Raw genomic sequence first — 27,985 nt, forward strand, 5'->3', positions numbered from 1 at the left:
TCACAGACCATCTGCATGTAAAGTAGCCTGGGGGTCTCCTCACAACACAGCAAAACTCAAAGAGCAAGACACAGTGATTTTGGTTTCTTTGAGGAATAAGTGGATTTAAAACTTTTTTGCAAGTAAATTTTTGAGAGAACAAGTTTATCCCTTAAAGTATCAATTTATTTTAACCATTTTGAATAATATACTCCCTTAAAATACTTTACGCATTTTCCTATCAAACTAAAATGAATTTATCCTTTTTCTGATGACTGAGGGCTACTTAGAAACAGTAAAATCATTTAAGCTGAGTTATTTTAAGCTAGCTGTTTTGTTAATTTTGTGACATATTTTACAACCACTGCGTCGAGGATCTTGAGTAGATGGCAGGGTAGTAGCTGTTTGCTACATATAAAACCCTGACTAGAAGCAGGCTGTGTGAAATGATTTAGCCCCAAGTTATTCACAACAGGTAGAGAGTGACAGGTGGGGTTCTTCTCCTTTCCTGCCATGCTCTGGACCCCAAGGCGAGCTGAGATGGGTTTTGAAGAATGAATACTAATTTGCTCCTAGGGCAAGAGGAGTCTCTGTCCAGGCGCAAGGGAAAAGCTGAGCAAGGGGCTTACCACTTTTCAGAGGAGCATGTGGGCTCGAAGTCAAGCGCCTTGCCTGGGCCACACAGCCAGTGAGCGGTGGGGCTGGGATCTGAATCCCTCTGACTGGCTGCTCTCCGGGGCCGAGGGCTTCTCACTCAACATGCCCAGACTGCTTCCTTCCTGCCTGTTTGTATCTGCTTCTTCGAGTCAGGTTATCCACTATTTCTGTCTACTCCCAACCTTGATTCCTTTCTAATTTGCTGCTTGTACTTTTAATGGGGACTGAGAGAAAGGAAGTTCATTAGACTTGTGTTCTGTACAAAGCCAAAAGGATCTGAGCCTGCCACTCTCCCCCTTGTAGTTCTGGGCTTGGGCTTGGCTGACTATAGCTGTTTCTCCAACTGGCTGTCTTTTTCATTTTTATCGAGATTCATGACCATGCTTTTTCTGGATTGCTGACATCGCCAGTCTCTAAAAAAGTGTGGAATTATTTTATAGACATGTATTTCTTTATTCATTTAAAATCCACAAGGCTGAGCTGTCTACCTACAAAACCATGGTTAGATGCGCCAAGAGGAAAAAAAATAAAAAAAAAAAGAAAGCCTCTATCTATTTTGAGCAAAATTAAGAGCTCTGGGCACTAGTTCAGCGTTCAGCAAGGCAGCCAGAAGCTATGTGAGAGAATATGTATGGATGAGGTGGCCTAAATAAACTCATCTGCCAGGCGTTAAAAAAAAAAAAAACCCATAAAAATTAAGCTAATTAGGCTTATGGACCATATCTCAACACTGTCCATGCCACCCACCAAAAGACCTCGAAACACTTTACATTTGTTTAGAGCTGTTTTTCAAAAGAGCAGTTTCAGCCCTGACACATTCTCAATGTGTACCGAATGGAGACCTCCGTTTCAAAGCCTGATGTATACAATGCAAGAAATCCTTGTTGAATGACTAACTCCTCCCAACGTGCACGGTGCTTTGTAAAGATCATTAAGTGTTTCATAAAAATACTCATCACTTCTTACACTCTGTCTGACCCCAGGGCGGGGTTGGGGTGGGGCGGGGAGAGATGTGGGTATCACCCCTACTTTTTAATTTTTTTTTTATGTATTGGAGTATAGTTGATTTACAACGTTCTGTTTGTTAAGTTTCTGCTGTAAAGTGAATCAGTTATACAAATACATACATACATCTACTCTTTTTTAGATTCTCTTCCCATATAGGTCACTACAGAGTATTGAGTAGAGATAGTAGTGTGTATACGTCAATCCCAATCTCCCAACTTATCCCTCCCCACTTTTCCCTCCATAACCATAAGTTTGTTTTCTGCATCTGTGACTCTGTTTTGTAAATAACTTCATTTGTATCATTTTTTAGATTCCACCTGTACGCGATATCATGATATTTGTCTTTCGTCACTTAGTACGATAATCTCTAGTTCCATCTATGTTGCCGCATATGGCATTATTTCATTCTTTTTTTATGGCTAATATTCCATTGTATGTAAGTACCACATCTACTTTATCCATTCATCTGTCAATGGACGTTTAGATCGCTTCCATGTCTTGGCTATTGTAAATAGTGCTGCTATGAATATTGGGGTGCATGGATCTTTTCGAATTATGGTTTTCTCCAGATATATACCCAGGAGTGGGATTGCTGGACCATATGGTAGTTCTATTTTTAGTTTCTTAAGGAGCCTCTATAGTGTTCTCCATGATGGTTGTACCAATTTACATTCCCACCAACAGTGTAGGAGGGTTCCCTTTTCTCCACACTTTCCAGCATTTATTGTTTGTAGACTTTTTGATGGCCATTCTGATCGGTGTGAGGTATCATCCCTATGTGACAGATTGGGAGCCAGATTCGGAGGGGTTAAGTGGCCGTGCCCAAGTGCTAGAACAAGAAATGGTTCTAGCGAGTCTCAGGCATCCTTTCTGTCACTAGGCAGCAAGCAGGCAGCCTTCCACAGGACAAAAGGGAACCAACACTGATGGTGCAGGCCCCATACAACATAATGGCAAGGGCAGAGTTCTCTCCAATTCTTTACAGATTAAGAAATGAGGGGTCATTAAGGGTTTCATGACTTGAGCAGGGTCATAACTTCAAAGTGGCTGAATTGGGGCATTCGGAATCTAGCTTCTAAAGAATAGATGCTGACTGCCCTTTGTATCACACGGTAAAAACCCAGTTCATTATTCAGTATTTACCCTGAAACCATTAAGGACACAAGGATGAACCTCTTTTTCAGAGAGACTTTTCTTTCTAAACAAAAGAGTACAGAAGATGATTAAGAAGAGCATCACTAGAGTCCAGCCTCAGCGTGGCTGCTAGTCGTAACTCACATCTAACCAAGTTACTCTTCTGCTTTCAAGTCTGGAAAGGGTACCGATCGGTCGCCCACTGCATGCATCCAAATCTCTTCCCCTGGCATTTTAAGTCCTTCCCCATGGGTCTGCAATTCAATTTCTCCTCTCACCTTTCTTCACATCCATTCAGGGCCCAAGTACAGCAAACTCCTTGCAATTTTGCAAACACGCATGCGGCCCTGCCTTGCCTCTGGGCTTTGCCCATGCTGTTCCCTCCATCTGTAATGTGAAATCTTATACATCTTTTATCTGTATTACCTCCACGACCCTTTCCTGATCCTTGAGGCAGAATAGCTTTCTCTGAATTCTGTAGCATGGCTATACATTTCTCCATCATAGAATTTATCACACTGAATTATACTTAATTGTTAATATACTTATGCCACCCTTCCCCCAACAACTGGAGAATGCGGCAGAGGTCAAGGCTTATTAATCTTTGTATAACCTTGTTTAGTCCAGTCCCTTGCAAAGAGGGAGAGAGCTAGCTCAGTAAATGCGGAATGGCTGGCTGACTGTTTAAGAATGAGGTTTTCATAGTTAACTCAGCTTTAGTATGAAATTCAAAACAGTGAAGACGACAGGACTCAAACATAGCAGGGAAGTAACATACACTTTTACTCTCAAAATAAATACTAATCAATTTTATTTTATAAATACAGATGCTGAGTTTTCTTCCAATTACCAACAGATCAGTTTCACATGCCATTTATTATTGGTGGTGGTTTAAAAAATTATTTAAATAACTGGTTAGGCCAGGATAAATGGGCACTATTAGAACTGCTAAAAAAATATAGCTGGATACAATCTTCCAAAACTAATATTCTGGGGGCGGGGGGAAATCTCTGGAATTTTTAAAGTGGGTAAGGGGAAGTGGAGAGAGAAAACACAAGCAAATATTCATCTGATAACATTTGCCGGCTGTAAAAGTGTCTCAGCTACATGAAAATTGAAAGGGCTCTTAGCAGTTCAGAACTGGATAGGACTGAGTTTTCATTTCAACTTATATTCTCAAAGCAAAAATTACAAAGATTAGTAGGAGATAATACCTCATCCCATATTTGGCCTTGGCCACTTTAAACAGGGGCAAAATGAATTCTGCAGCTTTGGGAAATGTCAGAGTTACTCCTGGAGAATGTAATGCTGTAGGATCTACCCAAGTTTGGCAGAAACTTCAGACATCAAACAAACTCAGTGAAAACTCAAAACCTAAACTAAATAAACCGAAACCGAAGTGGTGTTTTGAGGCACAACATCACTGGACACAGCGTGGATTAGGCAAATGTGTAGGTAACTATTGATCAGTTCTGGCCTACCAGATCACATTCAATGGTGGGGTTCCCTGCTGTGTGGGTCAAAAGCTGTGAACCCCAGAATCAGGGAGTCCACGAATGGGAGACTGACAGGTGGAACCCCGGAGCTGCAGGCTCTATCTGGCTGTGTGGAATCTGAGATGACACTGTAACTATGGGTGCTCCTGTACGTGGTCCCTCTGCTTGGTGATGCCAGAAGCCGGGCTGGAGCACCTGCATTGAATGCACCTTGTCTTTGAGTTTCGCATGAAGTTTAAAGGTCTCTCCCATATCTGAAGAATCACACGTCACATGTGATTCACCTTCCATTGTTCAATACTAATATAGTCCTTCAAAACCTTTTTTTTTTTGGGCTTGGTGGGGGGTAGATGTTACTTCACTGGAGGACCCCACAGCCCAGTCTGATGTACATCCAAGATCATGTCTAGCTCCACCCTTACTGACTCCAAAATGGATGACAGTACTCTGCAAGGAAGCCGTGACTCTACGGATGGCTTCCGCTCCAGGTTTGGAGTAGTTCCACCTGTTTAGAGGAATAAGATGGATTTCTTCAGATCAAGTTAAAACTTTTAATTGCTTGCAGGTTGGGTCTGTCTGCCATACAATGATCTTGTGAGTTCTTTACCTGAAAAACAACAACATGAACTATTCCATTTACCAGTGTAGCTATGTTTATAATTGAGCCCAGGAATGCTTGGACAAAATATGAAAATGATTATGAAACCTATGAGTTAAGTCGTTATGGAGGACAAATGAGCTACTGCAGAGTACGCCTGTGACGGTGTGTTGCTACACACAATATGTAAACTCAAATGAAGTCAACGGCATTAGCTTAGATACAGCCACAGGTTTTGTTCAGGCTAGTGCTGTCACGATGTAACATACGGAGATGTAGGTTCAAGAGGAATTTCAAAGCTGGGGAAAAAAAAAATCAGGTTGAGTGAAGTAAACTCAATTTTTATTCTTTATACAATACACGGATATAAGCATAAAATTTCCTTAAAGAGCTTGCAACCCTGAGGCGATGTCCTTGGGTATATAAAGTATATAGCAATAGCAAATGATATCTGAGCTCCAGGAATGAAAATGTACTTCAAAAACATAATTTAATATTTACGCAATTGCACACATACCGATAGTATTTTATGCCTCATCTAGTCTCTTAATCTAACTACCTCAACTGCCTTGCAGTCTGCACACTGGACAGCCTGACTCTACACATATTTTATCATATACAATGCCTTCCTTTCCAACTGAAATTTAATAAATTAACATGGGGTTTACATATAGGGATTTCTGTATGGTGAGTGTGTTGCCAGAAAGCACACCCAGCTTTTGACAACAGCCTCTGCCCACATAACTGTGGCCCCCAGAGGGAACTGGAGGCCATCTGACTATAGTAACCTCAGGGGTCCTTGAGGATCCCCTGGGATCCACCAGAGGTGAGGTCTTCCCTATAATCTGAGGGCTGCAGCAAGGGTATGGCTAACTGGAAGAGGTGGAAGGTAATGGCAACTTCATTAAAGAACCAGCAAATGTGATGTCCTCAGTCGTCAGGATGCACAAGGTATCTACTGTGCAGACGGGGTGACAGCTAGGTTGACTGTGAAGTCTGGGGGCAGGGGCAGGGGCAGGTGGGCCTGGGTATAAGGAGGCCATTGTGCTTCTAACTCATCAACTTAATGGACGGCCAAAGATCCTTCAGTGGATGTTGGAGACCTTTTACTGAATATTCAATTTTCCCAAAGTTTCATAAACTATGGTGAGGGCAAATGCTTATAAGAAACTAAAGATAAATTCATTATATTATTTATATATTATCATCTTCCCTCTGAGGATAACACAGAAGTGTAAATAAAAAAGCAGTCAAATGCCTATAAGGTGACTAGAGCTAGACTTCTGCCTTAAAATAACTGTCAGGCCTGAAAAGCAAATCTTGCAAGCAAAGTCTAACTTTGGCCCACTGATACACAATGATCCTGAGTCCCTCCTTGATTCACAAAGTCTATTTTTCTGAGGAATATCCTCCATTAATATTCATTTTGTGTCATAATTATTACAAAGGGTAACCAGTGCAGCTTTATCCTCATTTCGAGCAGTGACTCTATCCTGGTCCTACCGTCTGTCCGCTCGCTTCACTTATCAGAACTCCTGCGTGGCCGGCGGAAGCTGGATACATTTTCGTTCAGTGCATAGATCCTTCGGGAGAACTCTTCAAATTCTCCCAGAACTTGTTCGTCACACTCCACTGCCACGGCACTGTCCACAGGGATGCAGTTAAATGCTTCCAGCTGATCGCCTGAGGTGAAGCCTGTGGCTTCCATGCCGATGATCTCTTCTGCTTGCTCCACGGTACAGCAGAGCTCGGCTTCGGAGACCGGGTGGAACCCCCCTGGAAGCTGGGCGCTGGAGGAGCCGGCCTGCTCGCTGGGCAGGAGGGTGCCGTTGACTGTGGCTGGAGGCCCCGGGAGGGCTTGTCCCTGTTCCTGGCTAGTGTTCACACTCCCATGGCCTCCACTGAAGCTGTCACTCAGATCTACCCCTTTTTTCTTGTTTTCTTTGGAGAAGTTCAAGGAGGTGTCCAAGGAGGAAGACAGAGATGTTGTGTTTCTCTCAGATTCTCCCGTGGAGGGGACGGTGGTCACAGGCTGGGCTAATGCTGAGCTGTAACTGGGGGGAGGGGTTTTGTACTGGAGTCTCTCATTCTCTGAGCTGGCCCGTTTCCGGTGTCCTTTGTCTGGTGAAGGCATCCCCCCAGAGAAGCCTACATCTACACCCCCAAATACGGAGCTTTGTCTCTTTGGAACAGGGATTGCACTGGAGGTGTGATGTCTGTCGCTAGAAGACAAACAAAAATGAGAAGTTACTTTCAACTTCAGAACTCAGCTTAAACCTTCTGGATCCAGAGATAGGAAATAACATATTTAGGTTTGAGATAATACAAATTGATAATACTCAACCTTAGTATTAATTTTAGTGTCCAAATACAAAATGCAACATAAAGTATTCTGAGTTCAGCATTGGGAGCTTCCTTTAAGAAGGATACAAGATATACGGAAATATATGCAGAGGGTAGGGCGGGGGGTGGAGACAATGTCATATGGGGAGGAGTCGAGGCAACTGGAGGGACTGGATCTGGAAAGAAAAATATATGAGGATGTGATCAACTTCTTATGTCTGAAGGGCTACCAATATCTTATTCTTGTTTTTAATATTCAAGTCTTATTTTACCTTCATAAAGCAGGTATCCTCATTTGACAGAGAACTTCAATGACTTGCCCACGATAACCTCAGCGAGGCAGGGGTGAGGCTGGACTAAAACCTATGACTCATAGCTCAATGATCAATAGCTTTTCCAATACCCAAATGCTAACTGCCTTGCATGAGATAAGTGGCAGAGAGAGGACCAAGGAGATGTGTGTGTGTGTGTGTGTGTGTGTGTGTTCAACGAAAAATTAACTTGGGAAATGACCTCTCCTTTATAACGCTAGTCACACACACTTTACAATACTTGGTCTTCAGTACCTTCTTTCAAACTTGAGTTACTTCTCAGGAGGATACTTTTGGGCCAGCAATAATAACCACTGTTTGGCTACCCAAAGCATTATAGTTTCTGAAGTTATTTCATATACATCATTTCACTTGGTCCTCACAAAAACCCCACCAAGAAAGCAGGGTATACGTTATTACTCTTAAGTCTGAAATAATAAATAATAATTAGTTAATGGAAATAGAGTACCCAGACTCTGGAAATGATAGTCAGTTTGTAAACTACGCTAGCGAAGCCGCCTCTGGAGTACTAATCACAGCTCTAGACATCATACTTGGCTGACGCTAGTCAGCTTCAGTACAACTATATGAACAAACTGGGTCCAGAGACAGAGGGAGGTGCAAACACAAGATCCATCTGACTGGTGTTCTTCAGATGAGGAAACACACACAGAGAAGTGGCTTGCAAAAACAAGTACCAGGCAGGAGCAGAGGTTAGACTTAAAACTATACCTATCCAACAAATAGCTGCTACACGTGCCAGGCCTTGAGGAGGGGAAACAGATCTAAGACATGCTGGCCCTGCCTCTGAGGAGCTTCCAGTCTTGCAGTAGAATGACATCCACAATTACTGAAATAATACATTTTCAAATTACAGTCATGGTAAGTGCACTGAGAAAGAAGAAAGGATCTCGGGTTCCTTCTACCTGTGTCTACAGCCCCAAACCCTTAGGCCAGCTCCTGCCCCCTCTCCTCTCAGATCTCTCTTGATGCTCGACTATCCCCGTGGTCTAAGCAAAGGTTCGTCAAGCTTCTTGAGGAAAGGCAACCAAAAGGCTTCTTCTAATCCATGTGCCCATCAGGCTCCCTTGCTTGGCTATGAGTGTCGGTGCCAAGAGCGATTTCCTAATTAGGGGTGCTCACTGGGGCACACACAGAACCAGGCAAGTAGACTAGTAAATTACTGTTTTTAGTTCTCAAGAAAAACTAAGCAGAGCAAAACCTGTTGGCCTTAATCTGGGTTTTCAGTTAATATGTTGTCAAAACTCACAGTAATGGGGTAAGCTGCACGTTTTGGCCAACCTTCTTGTTTTCACTGCTACTTGCTGACAAGTGTCCCTCTCTACATGATTCTGTAGGGGCCCTAGGTAATCAAACCAAAACAGCATCAGCACCACCCACAGACAGCCTATTCTGGGCAGACAGGCCACGCTTTCAGCTGCCACCACAGCCCATGAGGGGTGGGAAGCACCAGGTAAACCTGCCCGGAACGCTGAAGGTGATATTGCTGGCACGGGACCACAGGCCAGGTGCTTAACCACTTATGGCTACGAAGGGTGAATGACTTGACACCCTCCCTGCTGCCACCCAACCTATAGCTTTAACCCGCCCAACCTATAGCTAAGCTCTGGGTCTGGGGTGTTACCCCTATTTTTTTAATTTAATTTTTAAAATTTTATATTGGAGTATAGTTGATTTACAATGTTGTTAGTTTCAGGTGTACAGCAAAGCGATTCAGTTGTACATATACACATGTCCATTCTTTTGCAGATTCTTTTCCCATATAGGTTATTACAGAATGTTGATTAGAGTTCCCTGTGCATCAACAGTAGGTCCCTGATGACGCTACTCCTGTTTCGATGCATGGATTCAAAGACTTTTGTGAGATGGAGACTTTGGCATTTGCTGACATCCTGATCCTGGGATCCTACCCAGTTTTCCTGGATTTTTATGAGAACCGGGTAATGACAGTATCAAATACAATTTAGAAAACCTAAGAAACAGTAAAACGTTCCCTCTTAAGAACGGTAAGAAGATGAGGTATTACGGAGACAAATAAGGAAGTCTACATATCTAACGTTTACCCTACAATCACACACTGTCTTTTTTTCCCATTTGCAGCTATGTGCCATGAAACCTTTCACAAATTTTTATTAGTCTTTCTTATAATCTTTTTTGTTTTTGTTTTTTTGCAGTATGTGGGCCTCTCACTGTTGTGGCTCTCCCGTTGCAGAGCACAGGCTCAACGGCCATGGCTCATGGGCCCAGCTGCTCCGCGGCATGTGGGATCTTCCTGGACCGGGGCACGAACCCATGTTCCCTGCATCGGCAGGCGGACTCTCAACCACTGCGCCACCAGGGAAGCCCTAGTCTTTCTTATAATCTTAAAAAAAGTTGAACAAGAAAGGTATTTCCCCTTTTTTTATTAAAAAAAATTTTTTTTAACTTTTAATTTTATATTGAAGTATAGTTGGTTAACAATGTTGTGATAGTTTCAGGTGTACAGCAAAGTGATTCAGTTATACATATACATGTATCTATTCATTTTCCAATTAAAAAATGTATTTTCTTGATAACTTTGGGCCATCAGTATTAACATGTCTTATTAACTATGACATAGTAGAGAGACTATGGGTCTTTCAGGGGCGTGTTTCTGAATCGGGGATCTGAGTCCGAGTTCTTAAGTCTGCACTCAGGCTTTTCTGTGTCCTCTCTCACTGTCAGGCTGTCACGTGTGGCCAAGTCAGTGCTCTTGCCTGTGAGCGCTTCTCCTTTTTTGACATTTGCTTCTCATTTGCTGTGTTCTTGTAAAGTAGATGTCTTGAGAATTGTGTGCAAAGCAAGAGTAAACAGGATTTGAGTGATGGGCCAGCAGATATCCTGGGCATAATATGCTTTATTATATGAGTTTTGTAACATTAGTTTTGGCTGCTCAGAATTAATTTTTTATTACTTCCAGAATCTTAGCAATGTTCCAAATTTTTAAGATAGCTGAGGTCTAAACAGCTCAAGTGTTGAATGACTGCATTAAAATATATACAAACACACATGCATTTTTAATTATTATAATAATTTATACTCCCTGGAAAACTAAAAAATATAAACCATATTAAAAAATAAAAATCACTCAAAAGCCTATTACCCATCAAATAACCATTATTTGGATATTTTCCTTTCAGACTTTGATTTTATATATGTGTGTTTAATTTAAAAAAGACACAAAACCAAACAAACAAAAACCAAAATGAAAGCTGTGTTTGCAGTATATATATACAATTCTGTATCCTGTTGTTGGAAGTTATTCAAACCTCTTGGTAAACAATTCTAAATGGCTACTCCATTGAATGGAATATCATAACTTACTTAATCATTTTCTTATTTTTGTGGATTTAAGATCTTTCTCAAGTTTTACTATTAGAAAACAAACTATTGTATTTTTGTATAAAAACACAATGCATAGATATTTTTTTTGGTTTTGTTCTTTTTGTTGTTTTGTTTTGTTTTTTGCAGTACGCGGACCTCTCACTGTTGTGGCCTCTCCCGTTGCGGAGCACAGTCTCCGGACGCGCAGGCTCAGTGGCCATGGCTCACGGGCCCAGCCGCTCCGTGGCACGTGGGATCTTCCCGGACAGGGCCACGAACCCGTGTCCCCTGCATCGGCAGGCGGACTCTTAACCACTGCGCCACCAGGGAAGCCCAAGGCATAGATTTTTAATAAAATAATTCTGACTTTCATATTTAATAGAAGGTTTCTAGAATGAATCTTCATTACACGTTTTGGTATTAGTTAAATTCTTACAAGAAAAATAGGAACATTATACCTCTATTATTGCCTAAAAAGAGAAAGGTAGCGGGCTTCCCTGGTGACGCAGTGGTTGAGAGTCCGCCTGACGATGCAGGGGACACGGGTTCGTGCCCCGGTCCAGGAAGATCCCACATGCCGCGGAGCGGCTAGGCCCATGAGCCATGGCCACTGAGCCTGCGCGTCCGGAGCCTGTGCTCCGCAATGGGAGAGGCCACAACAGTGAGAGGCCTGTGTACCGCAAAAACAAACCCCAAAAAAACCCAGAAAGGTAGCAATTAAAAAGGCAAATGATAGATTAAAAAAGAATGCTCAGAATGTTTCAAGATTCTTTTTGTCTGATTACAGTCTGGCTTCATAATTATTTTATCTAGATGGAAGAAGAGGTTGAAATGCCTAGATTTACTAATTATTAAGACCAATTTTTAAAGGCAATTGACAATTTACTTATCAAATGAAATTAGTACAGTATTTAAATAGTGATGAATAACTTACAGGGAATTTCTACTCTTAGAGACAACCAGAGTAAACCTGAGTGTTCTGGGGAGGAGTGGATGCAGCAGGAAATGTAGTAGCATTTCTTTATCCTCCACTTCAGCCAAGGGTCCCTATGTTCTAAGGCACTAGATATGGGGGCAAAGAGCCTGAGGTTTAGCAACTGGACTGAGTCCCCCAGTTCACTGCACACATTCTTCTCATCAGCTGTTTGCCTTGAATGGATGCCTCTCCTAGCTTGGCTTAGGTCCAAACTGGAAACATGACATCTGGGGTTTAATGCTGCAATTAAAAGGAATTTATTAAAAAACAACCCAAAGATATTATAATTACAAATTTACTAGGCCACGGTTTAGTGAAACAGGGCATAGGTTGTTGAATAACTGAACCACATCGGGGACTGTTAAATTACTTAATAATAAGCCTTTTTGCTACAAGTAAAAAAGGATATCGTAGGATCCCAAACAATAGCATGGTGAGGGAGAAGGCAAGTGGCTTGGAGTTTAGAGGTCAAGGAGGACAGTCTGGTTTAAATTTGGCTTCTTTGGATCAAGTCTTCCTTGATCTCTCTAAATTAAGGTCATTAATTTCTTTTTCATTCTGTCCTTATTTACTGCAGTCAGTTACCTTTTGTTATCTCTTCAGCTATATCTAGAGATATCTGGAGATGGTGGTGGTGATGAGAAAGGATGCTCAAACTTCTGGATCAGCAACTGTGATCCTGTTTATTTGGAGTTATAACTTAAGGTCGAACTCACCACTTGCTAGTTATATGACTGTAGGCAGTCACTTATCTTCTCTGTGCTCTAGTTTTCTTCTTTGTATATCGGACTGTGGTAAGGATTAAATAAAATAACACACTTCAAATCCTTGGCAGAATGCCTGGCATATATACCGATGGCAGCAGTAGCTGTAATTGTGGTTGCTGTCGTTATTATTTGCTTCCATGGGCTCTGGATTCCAAAAGTATTAGCCTCATTTTACAGAAGAGGTAACTGAGGCTCAAAGACATTAATGTCTTAGACGGAAACACACGGCAACAGGTAGCAGAGGAACGACCAGAATCTAGATCTCATTCCTTCTACTGCTTCCTCCTATACAGAATGATGTTTATAGCAGGAACAAACTCAGAGCTCCTCCCACACCCCCCACCCCCATCTCCACTCCTGCCCATCAGGGAGCTGCCTGCAAGAAGATAAGGAGTCAAGGCAAGTGTAAAAGAGTTTGGGGGAGAAAGTACTAAATCAAAAGGTTTATTCTGCCCAACGTGAAACTTCATTCCAGCTTTTTCCTTTTTCCTGAGGACATGGGGTGGGAAAGGCTTTGAATCAAGTGGAAATGCTCAACTGCCTCTATTTACACGATCTACCAAATGCTGAGGGACTAGAAGAGCTTCCCAGAATCCTTTGAGGTACATTCCAATTGTCCCCAAACCTCTGATGTGTCATTTTTCTTTATGAATTTAGCTTCAGGGAGAGGGAATTTTTATAAGAGGGAGAATTTCTCTGCTTCCCCAACCTAAAAGAGGAGGACCCTGTTCAGCACTTCTATAACCATTATACAAATACCTCGCCATGAAGCCAGCCCAACCCGGGAGACAGCAGAACCAGTTCATTCCACTCCACTATCCTTGCCCCACCACTCTCTCCCCATCTTCCTTTTCTGTTGGTTTTATTTCCCGAAGCTATAGCTTCTTTTTACAGAAAAGGGACTGGGAGAGAGGAAACGAAGTGAGAAAGCACTGGTCCAAAATGTGTTCCCATTTCCACATCTCCCATATATAATATTCCAGACCTTCACTATAGCTCCGCCATTATAAAATATGGGAGACGGGTGGAGCACTTCACTACCCCGAACCTATGTTTCCTCTCCTGTGAAATGGGTATATCCATCTAACAGCTGTTGCAGTCAGGATTAAATAAAATATACAAGGAAAATTCTTAGTACAATGAGTAGGTACTCCATAAATTATTAATGATAAAACAATAGCAACTAACATTTATGAAGTACTAGGGAATAAGTAATCTGTTAACAGCTTTATACATGGTCTCATTTCATCCTCACATCTCTGAAGTATACATCCTCATTTAACAGATGAAGAAACTGAAGCACAGAGGTTAGGTAACCTGCCTAAGATCACAAAGCAACTAACTGTGCTTTAACAGAGGGAGTCTGACTGAAAAATGTTAATTTCCTTCTCTCTCCCAATCCATAGGACTGGCCACCAAAACACACTCTACTTCTATTTGAGGGAGGAGTGAGAATCAGAATAATACTTTTTAGGTCAAGTGGCTTGATACCTTTTCCTTCTCTTCTCTTCTTGCCTACATTAAGTTTGTGTGGCATTTTTACTTCCTAAGACTTGTTATGCTGTTATAAGAATGTTAATGCATTCTAAGTATCAATTATGAACAGAAATACATTCTGCCATGGAATGATATGAATGTGAAGACTTAGGGAAAAGTGAAATAAAGAAAAAATGTAAAGATTTCCCACCTCAAGAGAGTTCTTCAAGCTGGAGTGAAGTTTTAGCTCTTTGAAAACTTTTTTTTCCCTCTGTTCTCGTTCAGATTCACTTGTGCTTGTTTTATCTGTCTACAACCAGGTCTCACACTGTAAAGTATTAGGAAGGAGTACAATTCACAGCCTCAAATATGTGTCTTTCCCTCCTACAAAATGTTTCCTCTGAGGAACATTACTAGATCACAGCTGGTCAAAATGCTAAATCTTGATTGTCTGGATCCTGGCCAAAACCTACAGCCACAACTCAGTGGAATAAGAATACTTAAAAAGAAGGGAAAAAAACAACAACCCACACTTTTAAATAACATTTGATCTTCTTCTTTCTCCCCCTTGTAGCAAACTATGACCTCATGGCAGTGAGACATCTACATGGAGGTGTTTAAGTTGGTTTACAGCCATTAGAAATGTTTGAAGCTCTAGGTACTACTCTGCGCCAATAGCATGTCAACTCTGCTAAAAAGCAATAATAGTTTCTCACCTTCTTAAAGATTACTGCTTAAATGATGCAGAGCAACGACAGGGCTGCACAGAGTGCCAAAAGCAGGTTGCCAAGGCGAAGCTGAGGCAGAATTACGTCTTTTGGCAGCTGAGAAATTACAATATAAAGTTAGTTTAAAAAAAAAAAAAAAGACAACCCATAAATTAGGCTACTAAGCTCCTTGAGAATCCAGCAAAGGTTGGGATTTACCTTTCTCCTTTTTCTATCTCAGATCAAGTAGAAGCACACAGCCTCCTTTTGGAAAAGCCAAATTGAACAGCTAGATCTTATCTCCCAGGAGGTAGCTGGGGGTTAATAGTTTTAAGCATGCAGAATCTTGGCCAAAGGCAAGCCATCTAAAGGTCTCTCACCGTTACAGATAAGGGAAAGTGCTTAATCTGTGCCCTGGATGTTAACAAAAACAAGAAACAAAATAAAAATAGAAACAATCTCGGCCCAAAGCACAGGCTAAAATCTGTGCCAATGGTCACTTTTCCCCTGGGCTCCGCTTAGAAGTTTTCCTGCCAAAGCCTGACTAAATAGAAACAGAGTCTAAAAAGGAATAACTGAACAAGGGAGCCTTTAGATTTTATTTAAACTGAGTTCTGATGGAGAGACGAATTTGTGAAAGAGAAAATTCCACAGGCAAAGGATAAAACAAGCAAGCTGAAGAAATCCATTTCCCCAGACTCTGTGATGTGAGGGCCTCCGTGGTCCTGGGCAACAGGGCCCACCTTGGAAAAGAAAGGTCCCAGCACACGCTATGAACAGAGGCTGAAGGGGTTCCCACAGCACGGAGCCCACCTGGAAGCCAGCTTGGTTCCTTCAAGGCTGAGTTCCCTGGGATTAGGGAACAGAGAGTGATCCTCCAGGGAGACAGAAGGTCCCAGGAGCTGGCAGGTCAACCACTTCACCCATCAGCTTTCCGCTTAAGAAATCATCACACAAATTTAACGTACTGAAATCACAGCCAGGCAGGGCAACAAACGTTATGAGGACCGTAACATGGTCTGCAGAAACAGAAAGAGATGCCAGGAAGGATACCTGATGACCCCTCGGAGTGTCTAGATAGCACCTGAAACATGGGAGTGATAAAGTGTTTATGCTGAAACTAGAAAAAAAAAAACAAACGACCTTTGCCAGGGAAACCAGAGGAATAGCAATGTCACAGCCCAGCCCCAGAAAGAACTTGATAGGGAAATTTAAACCTTGGTCAGAATTTAAAAAGTAGACTTGCAGAGAGAGCTAAAGGAAGCTTTAGACTCCAGAGGCCAATGACAGAATCTATGAAATTAAGTTTTTGAAAGACACTGCTAAAGCTGAACCACCATCACATTTCTAATAAGCTCTGACATGAACCGAACCACGGGGCCTTAGTTGTTTATTTTAAAAGAAAAAAGGATAGCTCTGCCACCATTTTCAGAGATGCTGGAGGCCTTTGGAAGAAATGCTTAAATGACAGTTTGCCATCATTTAATCACTGCTTAGAGACTGTGGGACTTCAGGGACAATGTCTCGGGAACCTTATTTTTTGTAGCCCTCTGTACTACTGCAAGAGGTGCAGTATAAACTGTATGTATATTAACAGAACATATTAACAAATTATTTACTCCCTCATTTAAATATATAGTGAGTGTCTATGCACAAGGCACTGTGCACTAGACTCTGGGGATACAATAGTGATTGGAAAAAGCCATGGTTCCTGCTTCTGTGGCGCTTATAAGTGGGAGAGGATAGACATTTGTCACAGAATTATAGATATAAATGCAAAATGACAACCTCTGACACATGCTATGCAACTAACCCAGCAGAGGCCAAGATTCGAAGGGCTAGTAGACTTCTTCACCAGGTAAAGAGTGGGTGGGTGGGTGGGTGAGAGCATCCAGGCAAAAGGAATAGCATATGTCAAGACCCTATGTCAAGAGAGAGAACGTTTGAGGACCCTAAAGGTCATCGAGTGAAGAGTAGCACAGCAAGATAAAGCTGAAGAGGAAAACAAGGTCTAGACCCTGCAGAAGGCCAGAGGCCATGTTTAGCATTTTTCTCTTTATTTAAGTCATTAAAGTGTTTTAGGCTAGGGTGTGTGTGTGTGTGTGTGTGTGTGTGTGTGTGTCTGTCTGTCTGTCTAGGGGGGTAAGGAGAGAAAGAAAGAGACTGACTGATTGATTAATTTGTATTTTGACAGGTACACTCTCACTGAAGCTGGAGAACAGAGTGGAGGGGGTCTGGAGCAGATGCTGGGGGACCACAGGCTGTGCAGTAGTACAGGTGAAAGATGATGGAGGCCTGGGCCAGAGTGGAAATGTATAGATAGACATATTAGGGGAAATCAGCAGAGGCTGTGAAGGTTGGATATGGGGGTAAGAGGGAAAGGGAGGAACCAGCTGGCTTTCTGGCCAGTGTAAAAGAATGGATGGAGATTCCATTTGCTGAAAACAGAGCACTGGAAGACCATGAGGCTTGTGATGGTTGGGGTGGAAGACAGGAAGAAAAAAACAAGGGCACACAGAATGTGCTGTGGAAAGGTCCAGGAGGCAATCTGAATAGAGGTCTGATATTGGAAAAGAGATCTGGGCTGAAGATTTACACTGTGCTTCCTTTCAATGTGGGTGATAATTAAAATGATAGTTGTAAATAAGATCACTGGGCAAGGGTGGTGAAGAAAAAAATCAGAGAAAAGAGGGCTAAGGACTGAGCCTGAGGAGCTCCAGTCTTTTATGATGAGGTAGAAGAAGAGGAGCCTGCAAATGAGATAAGGAGCTGTCAGAGGAATGAAGAAAAATAGGGGAGGGTTATGATAACAGGATTCCTTTTCTGGAACCACAAGATGCTAAATGATCCCTGTATAAAACATTTTATTTTTAACATAGTTATAAGAGAGGCTGTACAGGGTGATAGTTAAAGTAGAGGCCCTAAAGCTGTTCTGCCTGGGATCAAATCTTAGCTCCTCCACTTGATGGCTGTGTTACATGTAAGTTATTTAAACCTCTCTGTGCTTCAGTTTCCTCATTTGTAAGATAAGGGATAATGGGCCCTAATTCACTTGACTGTTGTGAGGATTAAATGACTTAACTAAATAATCCATTCAAAATGCTTTGGAAGAGTGCCTAGTTTGCAGTAATGGTCATTTGATATTAGCTATAACGACATACTTATTATTATCTATATACAACTGTCCACTACCAGAAGGATTATTGAACAAGCATCATATAAAACGACCTTTAACAACTCCAAAGTTGAAACAGAGCTTAAACTCAAAGATCATACTGAAGCAGCCAGTGGTAATTTCTAATTCTGCAAAGCCCTGACAGTTTGTTTTTTGTTTGTTTGTTTGTTCTTTTGGCTACGTTGGGTCTTTGTTGCCATGCGCAGGCTTTCTCTAGTTGCAGGAAGCCGTGGCTACTCTTCGTTGTGGTGTGCGGGCTTCTCATTGTGGTGGCTTCTCTTGTTGTGCAGCATGGGCTCTAGGCACGTGGGCTTCAGAGGTTGTGGCGCGTGGGCTCAGTAGTTGTGGCACATGGGCTTAGCTGCTCTGCAGCGGCATGTAGGATCTTCCTGCACCAGGACTCGAACCCATGTCCCCTGCATTGGCAGGCGGATTCTTAACCACTGCCCCACCAGGGAAGCCCCGCCCTGACAGTTTTTGATGGGCCAAGACCATATCTCTACAGCCTTCTTGAAACTTACTATAGTGTTTTAGATCTAGAAAAATGCTTATCTGCTGATACTTAGCACACACTAAAGAATTCCTCCTGAAAAAGAGGCTTCTTAGAACATGATATCTCCCGTCCATTCACTTAAGCATGATCATCTTCCAAAGCCCAGTTCAAGTCCTACCTCCTTTGTTAAAGCCTTCTTCAACCATATGCCAATTTAAAGTGTGCTCTCTGAACTCTGAACTCCTTGATCAATACTTGTAATTATATTATCCAACTGATGCTTAATATCATCACTTGTATTTCAACAAGTATTTCAGTAGATATTACTGACATCCACATTCACTGCCCTGGCAGTCTGCTAGGCACTGGGAACAAAGAGGCTTATAAGATAAGGTTTCTATCATTAAAGAGTTTCTACTCTAGTAGAGAAGACAGAGAGTTAGCCAATAACCAGAACACCATGGTGCTCTGTACACAGTATATACATTTTGTATAATGGAGGAGGGAGCCAGCAGTCACCTAGAGGACTCACCAGAGGTGGCTCCCTTTGACTGGCACTTTGAAGCATAAGGGGGAGTCAACCAGGCTGTGTGTGTATATGTAGGGGCAGAGGGGAGTAAGAAATGAAGGGAAGGATATTTAAGTCAGAATAAAATACAATATGTGTGCAGTCCAACTGTGGAGCCAAGTCTTGTAAGCAGTGTGTGGGAGGGACCTGGTCTTCTATTTCCTGAAATCCACTGCTCCACTTCCCAATCTAGTGTAGTACAGAGCATACAGTAGATGCTAAGTGGATATATTTGTTTTATGAATAAGTGGATTTGATTAGTTGCACCCAAAAGGAATAATTTATGTTATTTTTCTTTTGGCAATGTGTTGAGAAACAGTTGATATAAAAGTAAAAAAGAAGTAAAAAAAAGAACACTACAGGGCTACTTATAACATAAAGAACAAAACTTTCTAAAGATACAGTTATAGTAAGTCTAAATGATGAACTATTATGCAGCCACTAAAATGATGCTAAAATTTTTGTAACGCCATTCGTAAAAGGCTTAAGATATGATAGACAAAAAAGCAGCATATGCAACTGCGAGGACTGTGCTTCAGCACTATAGCTACTAGTCACGCGGTACTGAGTACCTGCAAGGTGGCCAGCTGGATTTGTTATGTGCTATAAATGTAAAATATACACCGGATTTAGACAGTTTAGTATAAAAAATGGAATGTGAAATATTTTGTTAATAGTTAAAATACTGATTACATGTTAATATTTTATTGGAATTAAATAAAAACTATAATTAAAATTAATTTACCTATTCCTTTTTACCTTTTATCAATGTGGCTGCCAGAAAATGTAAGTTTCTATATATGTGGATCAGACTGTATTTCAGGGCTGGTATAGATGACATGATCTCAACTGCGTAAGAAACACACAGAAAACTGACTAACTTAACAGTGGTTTCGCTCCCTGGATTATAGGGCTATTGTTTTCCCCTCGTCTGTATATTTTTACATTTTCCAAATTTTATTCATTGATAATCAAAAGGAATGACAAGAGAGAGACAAGGCACAAATAAAAACGGAAAAAGATCTCAATTTGGTTCAAAGACTTGGTTGCTGGAGGTTGAGAAAAGCAGCCCAGGGATGCCCAAATGACTTTCTCACTGATGGAGGGTTAGCACACAAAGGATGTTGGCCAGCTGTTCTCCATCCTGACTGGGGACAGAAAAAAGCGGAAATGGGTGTTAACCGCAGAAGGGGGCCTGTGAGTTAAATATAGGGAAGAATTTCCTGAAGCGAGGGTGTTTAAACTCTGGAATGAGTTATGGAAGGAGCCTCGTCCCCCAAGGTCATTTAAAATACTATGGATACCCATATGCCTTGAGTGTTCCTGTCTGGAGGCAATGAGATGACTTGTCAAGGTTCCGTCTAAAATAGCTGTCTTAGAGTAAATAACTCCAATAAAACTTTCTTTTTCATTTATTTTTGACCAGGCTTCACTTTTCCTATTAAGGATGCCAGCCTGCAAGGAGCACTCTGACAGGCAAGCCCAGATGATACAGCTACCTTAAGTAGTGCTCTTGAGACTTCAAACACAATGTCATTTGATCTAAATTTAAAAACCAACGTCAGCTAGACAACAGGGTTTTTAAGTCCCTCGGGGGGTCACCTGCTAGAGACTAGTTCTGAATTCAGCATGAGCAAATGATGGAGGGAAGAAGAGAAGATAGATCTGCTTTTAAAAAGTAAGGCTTTAAAAAAATGTTAATGCTGGATAGGGTCTCATTTTCACAGGTGGATGGTCTGCCTTAAGAGCTGCATTATTATATCACTACCTTCTGGTTTTATAGAAAGACTGGCTCACTTGCTCTAGATTTTCATTATTTTTAACTGACTGAAAAAGCCCATTTTCTTAACATGTGTCAAAATTCTTAGCTCCTTTCTTTCTTATTCATTCGTTCATTCAAAAAAGCTTGATCGAGTTTTATTCTATTTATAGAAAGGAATAGAGAACTAGATCAGAAATAGGTCAGCAGAAATACTACCTAGAGATTTTACCACTGAAATGATATGACCTTACATAAAGCCACTAGTTGCCTCTCGCAAAGTCACATCATTGAACGCTGGAGGGAATCAGAAGTATCCCAGCAAGCTGCAGAACAGCCAAGGATACTTCTCCTCAGTGTTCTCACTAAGGTCACTGAAATTCATGCAGTCTCTATAAAAACGGCACACCTGGTCCTAAAACATCAAGTAAGTTAGTGCAAGGTTGAGCGCCATCATTGTAACGGACTGTCCACTGAAGCCGGGGCTCAGGCTCTTAAGTCCCACACAACAGTGAGACTGAACAACGCATGAGAATATTTTTGCAAGTCTTGTTCTTCAAAATATTTGTCTTATGTACTCATTCAGATTATAAACTAAACAACTGTCAACTAAGCAAAGGCAGGGCAAATCTAACACTTCTGAATTTTCTTTTATCTCTTGAATAGTGCTATATGCAGAGGAGACCCTTAATGAATTGTTAAATGCATGAATAATACTTAATAATATTTTGTATAGTCCTTTTTAGTTTCTAAACCACTTGGACAGACATTATCTCATTTGTTCTGTACAATTATGCTTGGGAAATACAGCTGGTGCTATTAACTCCATTAAAAAAACTGATACTCAAAAACAGTTTATGAAAATTAAAGGAAAGAGCTGAAGTTGGAGCCTATGTTTTCTGATTCCCAAATTCAGTGCTCTTTCCACTGTTAATTGTGAAGCTTTACAGTCAGTAAAAATTGAACTTAGAATAAAAAATTCCATGTATAAAGCAGGAAAGATGGTTTTGAAATCCTGCTTTTATCATGTCTTATTCTGAGAAAACAAAAACAAAAACATGAAATTCAAGGAAGACAAACACTACGGGCAAACATATGTTTTAAGCCAACTCATGTGCTTCCCTTAGCTTTCTTGTTTCTTAACCAATGGAGTTGAAACATATACTCATTTTTGTTTCCTTCACAAAGTTTTATGACTCTTATGAGTTTCCTACATCTCTGAAGTAAATGGGGTACAATAAGCAACAAAGAATGTCTTCACCAGACCTGCCTGTCCTGATTTTGAGTGTATTTTTCTGGATTTGACTTTGATGGGCTTTCCTGGAGAAGGTAATAGGTGTTAGAAATTCAGTGGCAGAGAGACAGGAGGGCTGGGGAAGGGCAGAGAAGGAAAAGAATGACCACTAACTAATAAGAGGCAGCCTGGTATGATAAAAAGAACATGCAACTAGGAGTCAGACAACCTGGGTTTCTGGTCCCAGTTCCATCACTTATTATCATGTGATCTTGGCAAATACTTCATATTTCTAAGTCTCAGTTTTCTGACCTGTAATATAGTAATCATCATCCTTGCCCTGCCTCCTTCACAGGGTTGCTAGAAGCTTAAATAAAAAAATGGAAAATTCTACAAATAAGAAACTTTTATTTTACATAACTTCTCACTAGAGGTGAGAGTTACCTAAGAAGGTAGGTACCAAAAAAGTAGGTAGGCAAATAGATTTGTAGGGTACTTATCTCTAAGGCTTCAGAAGGGTCATATAAAGGACTTGGGGAAAAGTGGAAGGGAGATGGTGAATATTTTGTACCACTAACGTACAAGGCAGCATGAGCCATTATTAAAAATGTGACCAAGAACCATGTTCTATACCTATCTGTAAGGAGAAGACTGTAGATTTTAAGGGAAAAACAAAATACCTATAATAAAGAATGGACTTAATTTTTAAAACAGAGATAACTATGATTCTCTTATCTATTACATATTTATAATACTTACCATTTTTTGAGTACTACTGTGCCAGGAAGTATGCTAAGTGTTTACGTATTTAATCTTTATATCAACTTTATCAGGTAGGCACTATTATCTCCATTTTACAGAGAAATTTAAGCTGAGAGCTTAAACTTGCCTGAAGTCACAGAGACAGTGAGTGGGAGAGTTGGTATTCAAACCTGTAGTCTTACATGCTCTTTACAACTGGGCAACGGCTTCCTACTCTGGCCTACACCCCAGTCTTCACACACCCCAATTCTCCTTGTGCTCCAGGTCCACTAAATGCCATCTTCTTAGTGAAGGCTCGTCCAATTTCACCCACACCCCTCACACCAGGAAGTAAATGACATCCTCAGAATGTTCCAAATAACTTATCCACCTTTCTTCTGTACTCATACTTGCTGCTGTCTATTACATATTGTTTGTTCCTATTTCACTGCCTGCTCATTGCTGCTCAAAAGCCTAGTGGGTAAGACTTGGTGGAGAAGTGAACTTAAGCTACGGAGGGAGGACGTGTTACCTCTGCACCTGCTGAGTGAGTGAATGAATGAGGTAGGACATGAACTGGATCTTGAAGTGAGAGCGACGTTTGGAGAGGGCAGAGGCAGAAGCAGGCGATTCTAGGTGGTGGGAACTTGTCTGAGAAAAGAACTGAGGTCAGAAATGAGCGGGGCATGTCTCGAGGTCAGGTGAGCTGGGGTGAGAGAGGGTGGAGGTGCTGTCCTGGGACCTGCATGCGGGGGCCCCCGGCGCACAGCCCATTCACAGCAACACAGCACGTAATCTCTTTCTCTCAGTTCTAAACTTATCTCACTGGCAGCCATCAAGCAGCGCCTTGGGCGTACATTCTCCCCTGACCATAATTCAGCACCAGCATCAGCTGTGCATGCGCTTGTCAACTGGAATCTTGGACCACTTTGTAGTTAGTAGTAAAAGAAAGAAAAAAATGCGATGTTTAAGTGGCATGCTGGTGGCTTTTAACCAAAATATTCAAGAGTACAACCTCTGAGCTGAAATTCTGCTTTTCAAAATTGTGTTGCTTGGCAGTTACAACGAGGTTACTGATCCAAGGATGAGAAAAAGGAGACTTCTTTTGGAAAGGACTAGCATAAAGCGCTGAGAACTGTGCCCCAGGTAACTGCGTTCATGTGGAAAAGGGATAGTTTTAGGATTAATCAGGTAGATGCTTTGATATTAGATAAGAATTCTGTAATGTGAAAGAAAAATCACTTCATTAAAGGAATTTTAATCACATTGTCTTTTCTTTGAAAAGCAAAACAAAACAAGCTGTCACATAACTTTGAAGCTTTTACCATAAGGAGGAATTCAGTGACTGCACTGACCCTCACAGCCAGTTTGAAATCCTCGACACCAAAAGAACATACGGTCCACGAGGGACCAATCTGTGAATGGTAACAATCACACAGAAACTGGAAGTGTTTTCTTTTACAAAAGATGTAAGAGGCTCCCTTAGGAGCGTGAGTTTTTTTACCCTTTGCCCTAAGGAGCACGGGCTTGGGAGGTAACTCCTCAGTTCATGGCTGCTCTCAGAAATTCTGAGGTTTCCTCTGAGGCTAAAAGTGTTTGTTCCAGCTTTGTTTAGATTTGTAACCTCCAGCCTGGCTTCCACAGCGGTCTTTACTTGGATCGTAATGTAGCATGCATTTTGTGGTACTCTGCATCTGTCTCAGTAGCCTACTTTTCATTACAGCACCATAAAGTGGTACCTACTACTCATTCAGTGTTAATGTGCTTGGTACAGTGGCTCAGAGGGGCACTACATAATGTGTGAGTTTGGGGCTTAATGGGTTACTACGTCAGTGCCAGGAGACCTAGACTCCAGTCTTATTGCCACAGGCTCATAGGTCAATCATGCTTGGAAAGTCATTTATTTATTTTCTTTTTTAAATTATTTTATTTTTGGCTGAGCTGGGTCTTCGTTGCTGCACGTGGGCTTTCTCTAGTTGTGGCGAGCGGGGGCTACTCTTTATTGCGGTGCTTGGGCTTCTCACTGCAGTGGCTCCTCTTGTTGCGGAGCACGGGCTCTAGACATGTGGGTTTCAGTAGTTGTGGCACGCGGGCTAAGTAGTTGGGGCTCATGGGCTCTAGAGTGCAGGCTCAGTACTTGTGGTGCACGGGCTTAGTTGCTCCGCGGCATGTGGGATCTTCCCGGACCAGGGCTCAAACCCGTGTCCCTTGCGTTGGCAGGCGGATTCTTAACCACTGCACCACCAGGGAAGTCCCTGGAAAGTCATTTAATTTATCTGAACCTCAGAAATGAGAGTTGCTGGAAATGACGGTGTTTTAGGAGGGAAAGGACAGTCAGGTTGCAGTGAGGAAGCATTTTGGGTAAATTGTCTAAAGAGATCACAGAAGAAAGGGAAAGGGATCTGATCTCTAAAGTTCCAGTAATTTGTTGTGATCTTGTTTCTCACTTAAAATATTAACTTTTTTCCCCCTAATTTTGTATTTTCAGTTTTGTATTGTTTTCTTAAAAGGGTTCCCAAATTGCATAAGCTCTAAGTACCACAAAACCCAGATTCTCTCTGTTCCTAAAATGAATGTGCACTCTAGCTAAGTGGTCTATTCTTTGCCAGTAAACCTACTGTGCCTTTTCTAAAACTGTTCCCTCTATATGAAGGGATGGATGGTGGTGGGAGAGAAGCAAGAGGGAGAGCACATTCTAGACAGAAGGACAGTGAGTGTGACGAGTCAGGAAAGAGCTTTTTCATGCTAAGAGGAGGTCAGTACAGGACGATACATGAGAGGAGGGGGAGGGGCAGGTAGTCGGGAGACCACAGAAAAGGGCTTGGATTTTACTCTAGCCGCTGAAGCTAGGGAGTGATTAAGATATAGCTAAAATTTTAAAAAGTCACTCTGGCTGCTGCGGAGAATGAACAGAGGTGGGACGAGAGTGAAATCAGGGAGACAAACTGGACTGGTGCAGTGTCTGGGTAAGAGCAGGTGGTGACTTGGACTGGGATGGTGGCAGCAGAGATAGTTGGAAGTACACTTGGTGGGTAGAGATGACATGGTTTGCTGATGAACTAGACTGGCTCAGGTAGGAGTGAAGAAAAGAAGGAGATCAAGGATGTTTCTCTGGTTTGAGCAACTGGGTAGACAGGGTGTCATTTGCTGAGCTGAAGAAGCCTGGTGAAGGACAGTTTTAGATGTTGAGGCTGAGGTGCCTGTGATACTCCAAGGGGAGGTGTCAAGCAGGTCTCTGACTACAGAGTTTGCAGGAGAGGTTTACGCTGAAAACATAACTTGGAGGGTCATAGCATATAGATGTTTTTCAAAATGGGGGCAGTGGATGAGCTCACATGAGAAGAAAGAGAGAGAAAAGGAGAATACTATGGAGATCTCCATATCTAGTGATCAAGAAAAGGAGGACAAACAGGAAAAACAGGCAGAAAAAGTGCAGCTGAAAGGAGGAAAACCAGGGGAGGGTAGTATTGTGGAAGCCACGAAAGAATGTTTCAAGAAGGCAGGAATGGCCAGCAAGGCCAAATGACACTAAATACAGACTAGCAGGGTAAGGATGGAAAAGTGGCCGCTGGGTTTGGCAACATAGCGTTCTAGACACCTACCTAGATAAGAGGAATTTCAGTATACTGATAGAACTGAAATCAGGCTGGAGTATGTTAAGGAGGAACTGGAAAAACGGAACATAAATAGACTCATAATCATCATAAAAATTAAGTCAGTAGCTAAAAATCTATACTTTCCCTCTCAACAAATGAAAAACACTAAGTTTTTCAGACCTTCAAGATATAGATAATTCCTATCTTACATAAACTGTTCCAGAGAACAGAAAAGAATAATAGAAAAGAAAGGAAAGCACCTCAGTTTACTTTATGAGGCTGTTACAACCTTGTTACCAAAATCAGACAAAGATTATTATATAAGAAAGAAAAATTATAGGCTAGCCTCATCTCATTTACAGAGGCAGATATCCTAAAAATATTAGCAAATCATGGAATCTAATTTAAAAAATAATAGACTCAAAACCAACTAATGGTTACCAAAGAAGAAACATGGTGGGGGAGAGATAAATTAGGAGGTTGGGATTAACAAACACACACTACTATATATAAAATAGATAACCAACAAGGACCTACTGTATAGCACAGGGAACTCTATTCAGTATTCTGTAATAACCTATATGGGAAAAGAATCTGAAAAAGAATGAATATATGTATATGTATAACTGAATCACTATGCTGTACTCCTGAAACTAACACAGCATTGTAAATCAACTATACGCCAATAAAATTAAAAAAAAAAAGAGATACGATCTATACAGCTATACCTGTATCTATAATGGAATACTACACAGCCATAAAAAAGAATGAGATAATGCCATTTGCAGCAACATGGATGGACCTAGAGATTATCATACTAAGTGAAGTAAGAAAGAGAAAGACAAATACCACATGACATCACTTATATGTAGAATCTGACATATGACACAAATGAACTTATCTATGAAACAAACAGACTCACAGACATAGAGAACAAACTTGTGGTTGCCAAGGGGGATGGGGGTAAGGGAGGGATGGATTGGGAGTTTGGGATTAGCAGATGCAAACTACTATATATAGAATGGATAAAAAACAATGTCCTACTGTATAGCACAGGGAACTATATTCAACAACCTGTGTGATAAACCATAATGGAAAAGAATATGAAAAATAATGTATATATATATGTATAACTGAATCACTTTGATGTAAAGCAGAAACTAACACATTATAAATCAGCTATACTTCAATAAAATAAGCTTTAAAAAAATAAAAAAGTAAATCAGCAAATCGAATCCAACAATATACAAAAAATAATTCATCACAACCAAGCAGATTATAGCCCAGGAGGCAAAGATAATTTAACATCAGAAAATGTATTACTAGTTATTAACACAGGAAAGAAGAATATAGTGTTATCTCAATAAACATAATAAGCATTTTATAAAATCCAAAATATACACATTTATGGTTTTAAAAAAAGCAACTCTTAGTGAACTGGGAATAGAAAGAAACTTCCTTTTGCTAATAAATAATATCTATCCAAACTTGCAATAAATATAATACTTAATGGTGAAAAGAAGCATTCTCTAAAGTCAGGAATAAGACAAGGATATCCACTATTGCCGCTCCTCTTCCATAATAAAACAAAGGACAAGAAAAAG

At 41.2% G+C, this 27,985-nt stretch overlaps 1 protein-coding gene across 3 annotated transcripts in view; it reads right to left on the reverse strand.

Annotated features, from left to right (window-relative positions):
- Positions 1 to 5,237: 5,237 nt before the first annotated feature.
- Positions 5,238 to 27,985, reverse strand: part of UVRAG (UV radiation resistance associated) — a 318,149-nt gene continuing 295,401 nt past the window's right edge. For 2 of the 3 annotated variants that reach the window (XM_082844787.1, XM_082844786.1), the window contains exon 15: positions 5,238 to 7,094. In XM_082844787.1, the coding sequence (XP_082700913.1) occupies positions 6,392 to 7,094 (703 nt within the window). In that variant the 3' untranslated portion in view covers positions 5,238 to 6,391. Of the gene's footprint in view, positions 7,095 to 11,627; positions 12,106 to 27,985 lie in introns of those variants that run through there. The other variant, XM_082844788.1, reaches the window with a different exon arrangement.

The sequence above is a fragment of the Leucopleurus acutus genome (genome assembly GCF_964270905.1).
Source record: "Leucopleurus acutus genome assembly, chromosome: 8".
NCBI classification, from domain to species: domain Eukaryota; kingdom Metazoa; phylum Chordata; class Mammalia; order Artiodactyla; family Delphinidae; genus Leucopleurus; species Leucopleurus acutus.